This window comes from Oratosquilla oratoria, chromosome 44 (genome assembly GCF_046742065.1).
Source record: "Oratosquilla oratoria isolate Oo_2021 chromosome 44, ASM4674206v1, whole genome shotgun sequence".
Classification (NCBI taxonomy): domain Eukaryota; kingdom Metazoa; phylum Arthropoda; class Malacostraca; order Stomatopoda; family Squillidae; genus Oratosquilla; species Oratosquilla oratoria.
Window position 1 is genome coordinate 6,596,788 of NC_134820.1, and position 13,228 is coordinate 6,610,015.

A 13,228-nucleotide genomic window follows, 5' to 3' on the forward strand; every position below is an offset into this window, starting at 1 on the left:
ATCCATTCCCAAATGTCTATTCCTCATTACACTCTTTAAACCACCAAGGCATTTACTCGCTTCTCTCAATCTACATTCTACCTCCACCTTCACTCCACCTTTTCCTGCTACACTTGCACCCAAGTATCTAAAACTATCCACTTCCTCCAGTCGCTCTCCCTTAATGTTCACTTCCAGTCTACTGCCACTTTCACCCCTTGTACATCTCATCACCTTACTTTTACCCACATTTATCTTTAGCTTTCTTCTATCACATACTCTCCCAAACTCTGCCACCAGCTTCCTCAGTCCCTCCTCTGACCCTGCCACAAGCGCAGTGTCGTCCGCAAACAACAGCTGGCTCACCTCCCACTTTTCTCCATTTTCTTTTACCATCTCCAATCCCTGACTCACTACCCTAGCATTCACCTCTCGCACCACCCCATCCATGTATAAGTTGAACAGCCAGGGCGACATAACGCATCCTTGACGAAGTCCCACCTTTACTTCAAACCACTCACTCTCTCCATTTCTAATCCTAACACATGCTCTACTACTCTCATAAAAACTCTTGACAGCTCCCAAAAGCTTTCCTCCTATCCCATAAATCTGCATAACCTCCCACAGTGACTTTCTGTCTACCCTATCATAAGCCTTTTCCAGATCCATGAAAGCCCAAAAAACATCCTTCCCCTTTCCTATAGCTTTCTCACATATCTGTCTTACCACAAAGATCTGATCTACACAACCTCTACCCGTCCTAAATCCACACTGTTCCTCACCAATTACTCCCTCTGTTCCTCTCCTAATCCTCTCAATTAAGATCCTCCCATAAGCCTTCCCTACTACACTCAACAGGCTAATCCCTCTGAAATTACTACATTCACACTTGTCCCCTTTTCCCTTGTAAAGAGGAACTATACAGGCACTACTCCAGTCCTCCGGTACTCTACCCTCTCTCCAGCAAACATTAAATAACCTCACCAACCAGTCCACCATCACTGCACCTCCCTTTTTCAGACATTCTGCATGACATCCATCCAGACCAGGTGTCTTACCTGCTTTCATCATCTTTACAGCTGCCTTCACCTCATCCTTCCTTATTTCTCCTCCATTCTCCTCACTCATCACTCTCATTTTCTTCGCATTTCCCACTGCAGCTATCTTTCCTTCCCTATCCTCCTTCACATTCAGCAACTCCCTAAAATATTCTGCCCATCTTCCCCTCACTGCCATCTCTTCCATTATCAACTCTCCATCTGTACCTTTTACCTTTTCTTCCCTACTTGATTCGCCTCCTCTTCCTCTCTTAATTTCTTTCCAAAACATCTTTTTATTACTTTCAAAATTTTCTGTCATACTCCTACCCCATTTCATATCTGCTCTCCTCTTTGCCTCCTTTACCTTTTGCTTTACTTCTCTTTTCTTTTCTTTGTACGTCTCATATGACTCCCCTGTCCTCTTTTGTAACCAATCTGTGAATGCTCGCTTCTTCTCTTCTACAGCCTTCTTTGTTTCCTCATCCCACCATTCACTACCCTTTCTTCTATTTCCCCCTGTCCTTCTTGTTCCACACACCATCCTTGCACACTTTAAGACTCCCTCCTTGAACCATCCCCATTCCTCCTCCACACCCATCACTGCTCTATCCTTTACTCCCTCCCACTCCTCCTTCAGCTTCTTTTCGTACTCCTTCTCCATTTCCTTTTCATTCAAGGAGTTCACTCTAAGAACCTCCCTACCTTTTGTCCCTTTCCTCCTTCTCCATCTATCCTCCACTCTCAGCTTACCTTCCACCAAAAAATGATCTGATATTCCCCCACCCTCTCCCCTTAGCACATGTACATCCTTAACTCTTCCTATCATAATCCTATTTACCACTACATAATCCATTAGCGCTCTATCTACCACCCTTCCCTCCACCACCCTCTCCCATGTGTACTTATGCTTGACTTTCTTCCGAAACACTGTATTTGCTATCATCAACTCTCTTTCTAGACACATTTCCACCATCAACTCTCCACTACGATTCTTTCCTGGAACTCCACACTTCCCAACCACTCCATCGATTGGACCATTTCCCACCCTAGCATTAAGGTCTCCCAGTACTATTACATTGACATTTCTTCCTAAACCCTCTATGCACTCATTTAAATCTATCCAAAGGAAAGGGCCCTTATAAGCACAATAGCAAAAATATATGAAAAAGTTATCAAAAGTAGATGGATTAAACATCTGGAAGAAAATAATATACCGAATCCAAAACAATTTGGATTTAGACAAGGAATATCATGTGCCACTAGATTTGCTTTTACTTAAGACTAATAGAAATAATGCAAGAAAGGGATAGAGGGCAGATTGTGCTTTCCTAGATCTACAAAAAGGTACTAATAAAAATTGAAAAAAAAAAAAAAAATAGGTGATGTACAAGGAAAGTTATTGAATTGGATGGAAGATTTCTTGAACGGGAGAAAAATGAGGGTGGTACTTAGAGACAAGAACTCGACCTGGGAAGAAATGATAAGTGGATTCCCACAAGGTTCTGTACTGGCTCCAATAATGTTTGCCATATACATACATACATATATATATTTCGTTTTTCGTCGGCATGTACTCGTATCCGAGTATCATAGTTTCCAGTCCCAATAGAGGGTTGAATAGAGGAGGGGGGTTATAAGAGGTTAAGTATTATTAGGGTGGTGAGCCTTCTTATGGCTCGTAAGGCCAATTTGTGCCCTGAACAACCGAGGGCATTGATTGCACTGAATCGTGAGAGGTGGTTGTGGTTGTTTTGTTCTTTCTACCCGTTGCTGTCGTTTAACTACCAGGTTGGCTCTTCTATTCTCTTCGAAGAGTTCCGTGCCCACTTTAATTTTGTTTCTCCACCCATTCCTATCATACACTGAAGCTTCGAAGGTGTTTGGGTCTATGTTAGCTTCCTTGAGGGATTTCTTGAGTTGATCTTTAAATCGGAGCATAGGGCGGCCTCGAAGGCGATCACCTGTATTTAACTCACCGAAGAGAGTTTTCTTTGGTAGTCTTGTGTCCTCCATACGCACCACATGGCCAGACCATCTTAAGCGGTGTTTCATGATCATGGCCTCGATGCTAGTGACTTTGGCTCTTTCAAGGACTGCTGTATTGGACACATAGTTGTTCCATTTGATTTTCATTATTGCTCTCAGTTTTTTCTGGTGGAATTGTTCTAGTTTTTTGAGGTCCCTACTATAAAGGGTCCAAGTCTCGCATGCATATAACAGGGTAGATACTATGACGGCGTTATACACCATCACTTTTGTATGGGTGGTTAGGCCTTTGTTCTTGAACACCCTGGTGGATAGTCTCCCATATGCAGTGTGGCCAGCTTGTAACCTGTTTTCAATCTCTTTGGAGGATGTGCTCTGGGTGGAAAGGATACTTCCCAGGTATGGGAAATGTTCGACGCATTCAATGGTGGTTCCATCCATGGTGATGTTAGTTGCTGGTGGATTTTCCCCTGGTCTTGGTTGGGCCAATATCTTAGTTTTGGCCTTGTTAACTGTCAGGCCAAAACATGTGTAGGCAGCATGGAAATTATCCACTGATTGTTGGAGTTCTGCATGGGTGTGGGCTACAGCAGCGTTGTCATCCGCATACTGTAGTTCCGTCACATTGATGGTGTTAGTGTTGTGCCGTGATTTGAGTCTGCCCAGTTTAAAAATTCCTCCATCTAATCTGTATTTTATTTCAACCCCTGGGTTGTTGTGGGGTACTTCATATAGCATGGCAGCTAAATATAAAGAGAAAAGGGTCGGTGCCAGTACACATCCTTGTTTTAGTCCACATGTGATTGGGAAGGGGGCTGACAGGTTGCTCTGGTGGATTACTTTAGCTGTCATCCCATCATGTAGGGCTTTGATCATGTCAACAAAAGGCTCAGGGATTCCGAAGCGATTGAGGACAGACCACATGGCTGTTCTTGGTACGCTGTCGAATGCTTTTTCGAGGTCATAGAAAATTAGAAAAATGGGTTTTTGCTGTTCTTTTGATTTTTCCTGTAGTTGGCGAGCACAGAAAATCATGTCTATGGTTCCTCTAGATGGGCGGAAACCACACTGGGATTCTGGCAGGATAACTTCTGCTACGTTTTGTAATCTATTTAGTAGGATCCTTGCCAAAACCTTCCCTGCAATTGATAGCAAGGATATCCCTCTATAATTCCCACATTCTCTTCTATCTCCTTTTTTGAAGATGGTGATAAGGAGTGCGTCTTTCCAATCACTGGGGGCCTGCTTTTCTTCCCATGCTTTTAGTATGAGGGAGTGCAGACGCATCTTCAGGACTAAACCTCCATGTGTCAGAAGTTCAGTGGGAATGTTGTCCAGTCCCGCAGCCTTCCCTTGACGCATTTGCTTTAGTGCTACATCTAATTCTTGTAATGTTGGTGGTAGGGACATCCATAGTTGGGGTGGATGTTGTGGCACATTTCGGAGGAAGTCTTGTTGGGCTGCTGAGTTCCTGTTCAAGAGAGTGTTGAAATGTTCTATCCAACGGTTCTGGATCTCATGGTCTTCCGTGAGGATGGTATTGTCAGCTGCGAAAAGTGTTCCTGCAGCAGTGTGCTTTGGTCCGAAAATTTTCTTTGTGCCTGCAAAGAAGATTTTAAGGTCCCTGCTGTCAGCATAACCTTGTAGGTCTTGCGCCATTTGCTGCCACCATTCATTTTGTATTTCTCGAAGCCTAGCTTGACACTGTGATTTTGCTTGTGCATATTTAGCCTTCTTTGGTTGGGAATTAGGGTCTTGGTCGAGGGCTATTCGGGCTCTCTGTTTGGCGTTAATGAGGGACTTAATATTTTCGTCGTTGTCGTCGAACCAATCCTGATGATGTTTGCTCTGGTAGCCGATTACGGTTCTTGCAGCTTCATTGATGGCATCTCGTATGTTATTCCATTCAGCGTCTATTGAAGGTTCTCTGGCTGATAGATTCTGCTGGATTGCTGCTTGGAAAGCTCGGGATGTATCAGGGTCTTTTAATTTATCAGTGTCATATCTTCCTCTGGCTTCATTTTGTTGGATATTACGTGGCTTTCTTCTGATGGTTAGTTTTAATTTTGTGATAAGCAGCCGGTGGTCTGTCCAACAGTCATCGGCTCCAGGCATGCTTCTTGTGATCAAAACCTCATTTTTGTGTTGTTGTCTGACAATGGCATAATCTAAGATATGCCAGTGTTTTGATCTAGGATGTTTCCAGGTGGTCTTAGATCGATTCGGGAGTCTGAACTGCGTGTTTGTGATGAACAGTTCCTGCTCAGCACAGAGGCCAAGGAGGAGGAGGCCATTATCATTGCAGTTACCCACGCCTTGCCTACCGATTATGTTATGCCAGAGTTCATGATCTCGCCCCACTCTGGCGTTAAAATCCCCTAAGAGAAGGAGACGGTCCCGAGCTGGAATTTGGGATATGACAGTGTCAAGCTGTTGGTAGAAGGCACCTTTAACATGCTCTTCCGCATCTAGTGTTGGAGCGTACACTGATACTAGCGTGATGAACTGGTTTTTCGGGAGTGGTAGTCTTAGTGAGGTAATTCTTTCATTAATCGCATGTGGTGTCAGGTTATGGGCTTTTACTAATTGGGTCTTAACTGCAAAGCCAACACCCTGGGAGTGGTGGTCTTCCGGGTTTTTCCCTTTCCAAAAGAAAGTATACCCTGACCCAACTTCTGTGATTTGTCCTTCGCCAGGTAGTCTAGTCTCGCTGAGAGCAGCCACATCAACGTTGAAACTGGCGAGTTCTCTTGAGACTAAGGCAGTTCGTCTTTCAGGGCGGTCTGTGTCTCTGGTATCCATAAGGGTGCACACATTCCATGCACCTACTTTGAGGTACGATTTACTGTAATTATTCCTTCTTTCACGGCTGCATATACGGTGTGTCATTGGGTGCAGCTGCCCAATGACAGAGATGGTGTGACCACCGATGTTTAGTCCACCTTTTATAGGGCCTTCCCCAGTTGGGGTGAGTAGCGGTACTCCTGAATAGGCCTGCTCAGTCACAGGTGCAGGACCGAGTCCCTGTGTGGTCACAGTCACAGGAGAAGCGGCCATCACACGCCTGCCGCCAGTGTGCAGGTCCGGGCTAAGAGCTTCCAGCTACACCAAGCCTACTCCCACCACCCTTGTCCCATCGCCACTGGACTTTCTAGGTAGGATTAAAAGGAAAGGAAGAGAAAGGAAATAAGGAGGGTGTTAGAGAGACAGTAGTTAGACTGAAAAGGCCGTTGGCGTGACTTTGTTTATATATATATATAAATGACATGGATGAAGATCTGGAATGTTATATGAACTTCTTTGCAGAACTACTAAAGAAAGTACAGAGGAAGGCTGTGAATCACTACAGAAAGACCTGGATAAAGTCTGGGAATGGAGTCAAAAGTGGGAAGTGAACTTCAACATCAAGAAATGTAGTATAATGGAGTTTGGAATAAGCAAAAATAGAATATCAGGGCAATATAAAATTGGTCCAAAGTTAAAAAAGTTAACTCAGAAAGGAACCTTGGAGTAATTATCACAAAGACATATCCCCAGACAAGCATATCAACAAAATAGTTGGAGAAACCTTAAATTTACTAAGATCAATGAAAGTGGCCTTTGACTACTTGGATGAAGAAATTGTAAAAAAAATATTAGTCACACTGATAAGACCAAGATTGGAGTACACTGCAAACACTATGGACATCCAGTACTAAAAGGAATATAAAGAAATTAAAAAGAATTCAAAGTGCAACGACAAGGATGGCACCAACTCTCTCTAAATTGACATACGAACAAAGATTGTCCAAACTGGAACTACCAACCATGGAACAAGAAAGAGAAAGAGGAGATCTACTGACCATTTACAGAATTATGAAAGGGATGGAAGTCCTTGACAGAGATGATTTATTAAAGTGGGATAAGAGAAAAACAAGAGGGCATGAAAAGAAACTCAAAAAAGATAGTTATAGAAGAATCTGAAAAAGAATAGTTTCCCACACAGAGTGGTGGATATTTGGAACAAATTGGATGAGGCAACAATGTGTGCAAAAACTATACAAGAATTTAAGAACAAACTTGATGCGGAAAGATACAAAGACACACTACGAGCATAGCTCCCTTCCCATATAACGCAACTAGGTAAATACATACATACATACACCAAGGCTTTTTCCCCCTTACAATGTAAATACATATATATATATATAGTTACACCTCAGCTTATGCTGTTTTGGATTAAGTTGTTTTTGTACATATGACAGTTTTGAAAAATATTACATTAAAAAATATAATTTTGAGCTATAGCGTAAGTCAGTTTCAACATTAATAAAGCCGTACTGAACATAGTTGCTGCATGGAATGTGGTTCAAAGTGTGGCTATGAATGGCATATAGAAGAAACTGTGCCCACAATTTGTTCATGATTTCAAGGGATTTTATTTAGTTACAATAAATGCTAGGTGACTTTGGGGTATTGGCTGCTTGTTGTTGTGGCAAAGTAGCATGCAGTCGATACTTTAGGGTCTATATGGGGCGCCCCTACGGACCAGAGCCACACATCATTTTGTCTATGATAGAAGAAATTCTGTTCATAGAGAAATGATGACACTTTTATACTACGACTGTCCCTCCGTTATGCTGTCCCCCAACCCCTTGTTGCTGTCCTGTACCATTTCTCTGAGTATTCTCTTTCTGTGATGGGGGAATTCCCTGTGGTGGGGGAAAAGAATACTGCCACCAAGTTTCCCACTTGGATCGTAAGAGGCGAGAAGAAAGGGACGGGGAGAGGGACTAGGCATCCTTCTCCCTGTAGCCCCAAGGGGCAGATTCCTAAAAAGAAAAGGAAAGGCATAAGGGTTGCTGGAAGGCCTCGGGCCAGCACCCTAAGGTTTGGGTCTTTTAATGTGCGTGGATGTGGTACAGATGAGAGTAAAAGAGAAGAGATAGGTAGTATGTTTGTGAGAAGAAAGATGGATGTGTTGGCTTTGAGTGAAACTAAGTTGAAAGGGAAGGGTGAGTGTAAGTTTGGGAGTGTAAGTGGGAGGTTATCAGGAGTGAAGAGAGGGCGAGGGAGGGAAGGGGTGGCTATTCTAGTAAGTGAGGAGATAGGCAAACAGATAGTGGAGTGGAAGGAGGTTTCCTCAAGGATAATGTGGATGAAGGTGAAACTGGGAAAGGAGATGTGGGTCTTTGTAAGTGCATATGGGCCTGGCAGTGAGAAGAGCATGGAAGAAAGGGAGGCCTTTTGGATAGATTTAAATGAGTGCATAGAGGGTTTAGGAAGAAATGTCAATGTAATAGTACTGGGAGACCTTAATGCTAGGGTGGGAAATGGTCCAATCGATGGAGTGGTTGGGAAGTGTGGAGTTAGGAAAGAATCGTAGTGGAGAGTTGATGGTGGAAATGTGTCTAGAAAGAGAGTTGATGATAGCAAATACAGTGTTTCGGAAGAAAGTCAAGCATAAGTACACATGGGAGAGGGTGGTGGAGGGAAGGGTGGTAGATAGAGCGCTAATGGATTATGTAGTGGTAAATAGGATTATGATAGGAAGAGTTAACCCCTTCCATACGGTGCCGCACACGTAGGCGTCATGGACTTAGATCTCGGTGGCAGCAGCCAATGCCAGCCGTACGACGTGTCGTAATAATACTCGCATCATAAAATATAGTCACCGCTTATATCGATCGTTCTCTCTTCACCCGTGAATTTTGATAATCATAGAAAATGCGATTACAAAAGAATTAGAAAGAATGTCATTATGGAGGGGCGACTACAATAAATATAATCAAGACACCGATATGGCAGCCTCGCGAATACACTCGCTCCCCATGACGCCTACGTGTGCGGCACCGTATGGAAGGGGTTAAGGATGTACATGTGCTAAGGGGAGAGGGTGGGGGAATATCAGATCATTTTTGGGTGGAAGGTAAGTTGAGAATGAACTCCTTGAATGAAAAGGAAAAGGAGAAGGAGTACGAAAAGAAGCTGAAGGAGGAGTGGGAGGGAGTAAAGGATGGAGCAGAGATGGGTGTGGAGGAGGAATGGGGATGGTTCAAGGAGGGAGTCTTAAAGTGTGCAAGGATGGTGTGTGGAACAAGAAGGACAGGGGGAAATAGAAGAAAGGGTAGTGAATGGTGGGATGAGGAAACAAAGAAGGTTGTAGAAGAGAAGAAGCGAGCATTCACAGATTGGTTGCAAAAGAGGACAGGGGAGTCATATGAGACGTACAAAGAAAAGAAAAGAGAAGTAAAGCAAAAGGTAAAGGAGGCAAAGAGGAGAGCAGATGTGAAATGGGGTAGGAGTATGACAGAAAATTTTGAAAGTAATAAAAAGATGCTTTGGAAAGAAATTAAGAGAGGAAGAGGAGGCGAATCAAGTAGGGAAGAAAAGGTAAAAGGTACAGATGGAGAGATGATAATGGAAGAGATGGCAGTGAGGGGAAGATGGGCAGAATATTTTAGGGAGTTGCTGAATGTGAAGGATAGGGAAGGAAAGATATCTGCAGTGGGAAATGCGAAGAAAATGAGAGTGATGAGTGAGGAGAATGGAGGAGAAATAAGGAAGGATGAGGTGAAGGCAGTTGTAAAGATGATGAAAGCAGGTAAGGCACCTGGTCTGGATGGATGCCATGCAGAATGTCTGAAAAAGGGAGGTTCAGTGATGGTGGACTGGTTGGTGAGGTTATTTAATGTTTGCTGGAGAGAGGGTAGAGTACCGGAGGACTGGAGAAGTGCCTGTATAGTTCCTCTTTACAAGGGAAAAGGGGACAAGTGTGAATGTAGTAATTTCAGAGGGATTAGCCTGTTGAGTGTAGTAGGGAAGGCTTATGGGAGGATCTTAATTGAGAGGATTAGGAGAGGAACAGAGGGAGTAATTGGTGAGGAACAGTGTGGATTTAGGACGGGTAGAGGTTGTGTAGATCAGATCTTTGTGGTAAGACAGATATGTGAGAAAGCTATAGGAAAGGGGAAGGATGTTTTTTGGGCTTTTATGGATCTGGAAAAGGCTTATGATAGGATAGACAGAAAGGCACTGTGGGAGGTTATGCAGATTTATGGGATAGGAGGAAAGCTTTTGGGAGCTGTCAAGAGTTTTTATGAGAGTAGTAGAGCATGTGTTAGGATTAGAAATGGAGAGAGTGAGTGGTTTGAAGTAAAGGTGGGACTTCGTCAAGGATGCGTTATGTCGCCCTGGCTGTTCAACTTATACATGGATGGGGTGGTGCGAGAGGTGAATGCTAGGGTAGTGAGTCAGGGATTGGAGATGGTTAAAGAAAATGGAGAAAAGTGGGAGGTGAGCCAGCTGTTGTTTGCGGACGACACTGCGCTTGTGGCAGGGTCAGAGGAGGGATTGAGGAAGCTGGTGGCAGAGTTTGGGAGAGTATGTGATAGAAGAAAGCTAAAGATAAATGTGGGTAAAAGTAAGGTGATGAGATGTACAAGGGGTGAAAGTGGCAGTAGACTGGAAGTGAACATTAAGGGAGAGCGACTGGAGGAAGTGGATAGTTTTAGATACTTGGGTGCAAGTGTAGCAGGAAAAGGTGGAGTGAAGGTGGAGGTAGAATGTAGATTGAGAGAAGCGAGTAAATGCCTTGGTGGTTTAAAGAGTGTAATGAGGAATAGACATTTGGGAATGGATGCGAAGAGGAGACTGTATGAAGGAGTGATTGTGCCAACAGCACTGTATGGAGCAGAAACGTGGAACATAAGGGAAGAAGAGAGAAGGAGTTTGAATGTGTTTGAGATGAGGTGTCTGAGAAGTATGGTGGGGGTTACTAGGCTGGATAGAGTGAGAAATGAGGAGGTGAGGAGGAGAACAGGGGTGAAAAAGGATTTGGGAGATAGGGTTGATGAAAGAATATTAGGATGGTTTGGACACATGGAAAGAATGAGTGAAGAAAGACTAGTAAAAGAGGTATGGAAGGCAGATGTGGAGGGAGTGAACATGAGGGGACGTCCTAGGATGAGGTGGATGGATGGGGTGAAGGGGGCTTTGGGGAAGAGGGGAATGTCTGTTGAGGAAGGAAGGGAGAGGACGGAAGACAGAGGTGAGTGGAGAATGGTTGTATATGGATGATGTTGTGACTGCATGAGGAGGAATGGGGTAGTATGTGTGAGTAAATTTTGACGCAGCCCGAAGGGATTTCTCCCCGTCCTCGCCTTATATGCAAAGGGGGACGGAGAGGGGGGGTCGCCGATTAAATGAAGCTGCCTTGCTGTGGATGTACTGTGTCTTGCGACACTGCTTCTGACCCAGGGCGGTGGGCAGGGTGCAGGGATGACCCGTCATCCAGGAGGTGCTCAGATGAGAGGAAGGGTGGGAGGGGTGTGGAGTGTATTTAGGGATGAAATGGGTGGGAGTGTTTTTATGCCTTCCCCTTTTTGGCTACCTCCCTTGGAAGGGGGAAGAAGCCTTGGTATATAATAATAATAATAATAGACTTTGAGTAATCTTACAATTTACTTTGAGTAAAAAGGCAACAAAAAACGGGATGGGGATAGGACTAGGCATTCTACTCTCTGTAGCCCCAAAGGGGAATTCCTAAAAAAGCAAAGGCACAAGAGGGTCTGTGAGGAGTCTTCCAACCAGACCCCTAAGATTTGTGTCATTTAATGAGCATGGATGTGGTACAGATGAGAGTAAAAGGGAAGGGGTAGGCAGTGTGTTTGTAAGAAGAAAGATGGATGTGTCGTCACTGAGTGAAATTAAGTTAAAAGGGAGGACTAAATTTGAGTTTAGTAGTGTCGCTGGGAGGGTGTCAGGAGTGCAGAGAGGATGAGGGAGAGAATGAGTGGCTATACTAGTAAGTGAAGATATAGGTAAGTGTGTAGTGGAGTGGAAGGTTTCTTCAAGGTTAATGTGGATGAAGGTGAACCTGGGGGAGATGTGGGTCTGTAAGTGCATATGGGCCTGGTAGTAAGATGAGTGTAGAGGAAAGGGAGGCTTTTTGGATAGATTTAAATGAGTGCACAGAGGGTTTAGGGAGAAATGTCACTAGTGCAGTGGTTCTTAACCTTGTTGGAGGTACTGAACCCCAGAAGTTTCATTCATGCATTCATCAAACCCTTCGTAGTTGGAAAAAGGATTTTTTTTTTTTCTTCAAATTCAAAACATAGGAACTATATACTGTATTAGTGCACAAACTGTACCATGGATCATTTGCACACAAAATAACTGTGTTCAAACAACAAAACCAACAAAACATGAATTTCACATAAAACAAAAACATAATGAATATTTACTGCAATCAATGTGACTTTTGCTGTTGCCTCTCAGTGACAATTTCAGAAATGTGCGGCTTCATCTTGGCAAGTGCCACTCTATCATTTTTGCAACAAAGTATATTCCTTTTCTTCATTTTTATGTCAACCATCCTATGAATCATACGAGTGGGGTGAACCCAAGGGTGAACCAAACCACTGAACCCCGGAAACTGACTCACCGAACCCCTGGGGTTCGATCGAACCCAGGTTAAGAAACACTGCACTAGTGATATTAGATATCATTGCTAGGGTAGGAGACAAATGAATAGACAGAGTGGTTGGAAAGTATGGAGTTCCAGGGAAAAATCTAATTAGAGAGTTGATGGTGATGTGTTTAGAAAAAGAATTGATGATAGCAAACATAGTGTTTAGGAAGAAAGTCAAGCATAACACATGGGAGAGGGTGGTGGATGGAAGGGTAGTAGATAGGGCTTTAATGGGCTATATAGTGGTAACCAGGTGAAGAGTAAGAAGATTTTTGGATGCACATGCTCTACAGGGAGAGAGTGGGGTAATATAAAACAATCTTTTGGTGGAAAGTAAGTTGAGAGTGGAGGATAGATGGAGAAAGAGGAAAAGGACAGGAGAGAGTGAAGAATAGAGCAAGGAGAGGAGGAGGAATGGGGATGTTTCAAGGAGTCACAAGGCATGCTAAGATGGTGTGTGGAACAAGGACAGGAGGAAATGGAAGGAAGGATAGTTAAGTGGTCGGCTGATGAAGCACAGAAGGTAGAAGAGAAGAAACGAGCATTCACATATTGGTTGAAAAATAGGACGTGAGAATCATATGAGAGGTACAAAGGAAAGAGAAGTAAAGCATAAGATAATGGAGACAAAAAGAAAAGATGTGAAATGGGGTAAGAATATGACAGAAAAATCTGAAAGTGATAAAAAGATGTTTTGGAAGGAAGTTAAGAGAGGAAGGGAGGGTGAATCAAGTAGAGAAGGTAAAAGGTACAGATGGAGAAATGATAATGG

At 43.6% G+C, this 13,228-nt stretch overlaps 1 protein-coding gene across 1 annotated transcript; it reads right to left on the bottom strand.

The window, feature by feature from the left end:
• Nucleotides 1–2,660: 2,660 nt before the first annotated feature.
• Nucleotides 2,661–6,062, bottom strand: LOC143022264 (uncharacterized). The gene has a single exon (XM_076180405.1). The coding sequence runs from the start codon at nucleotides 6,060–6,062 to the stop codon at nucleotides 2,661–2,663; it is 3,402 nt and encodes a 1,133-aa protein (XP_076036520.1).
• Nucleotides 6,063–13,228: the final 7,166 nt, after the last annotated feature.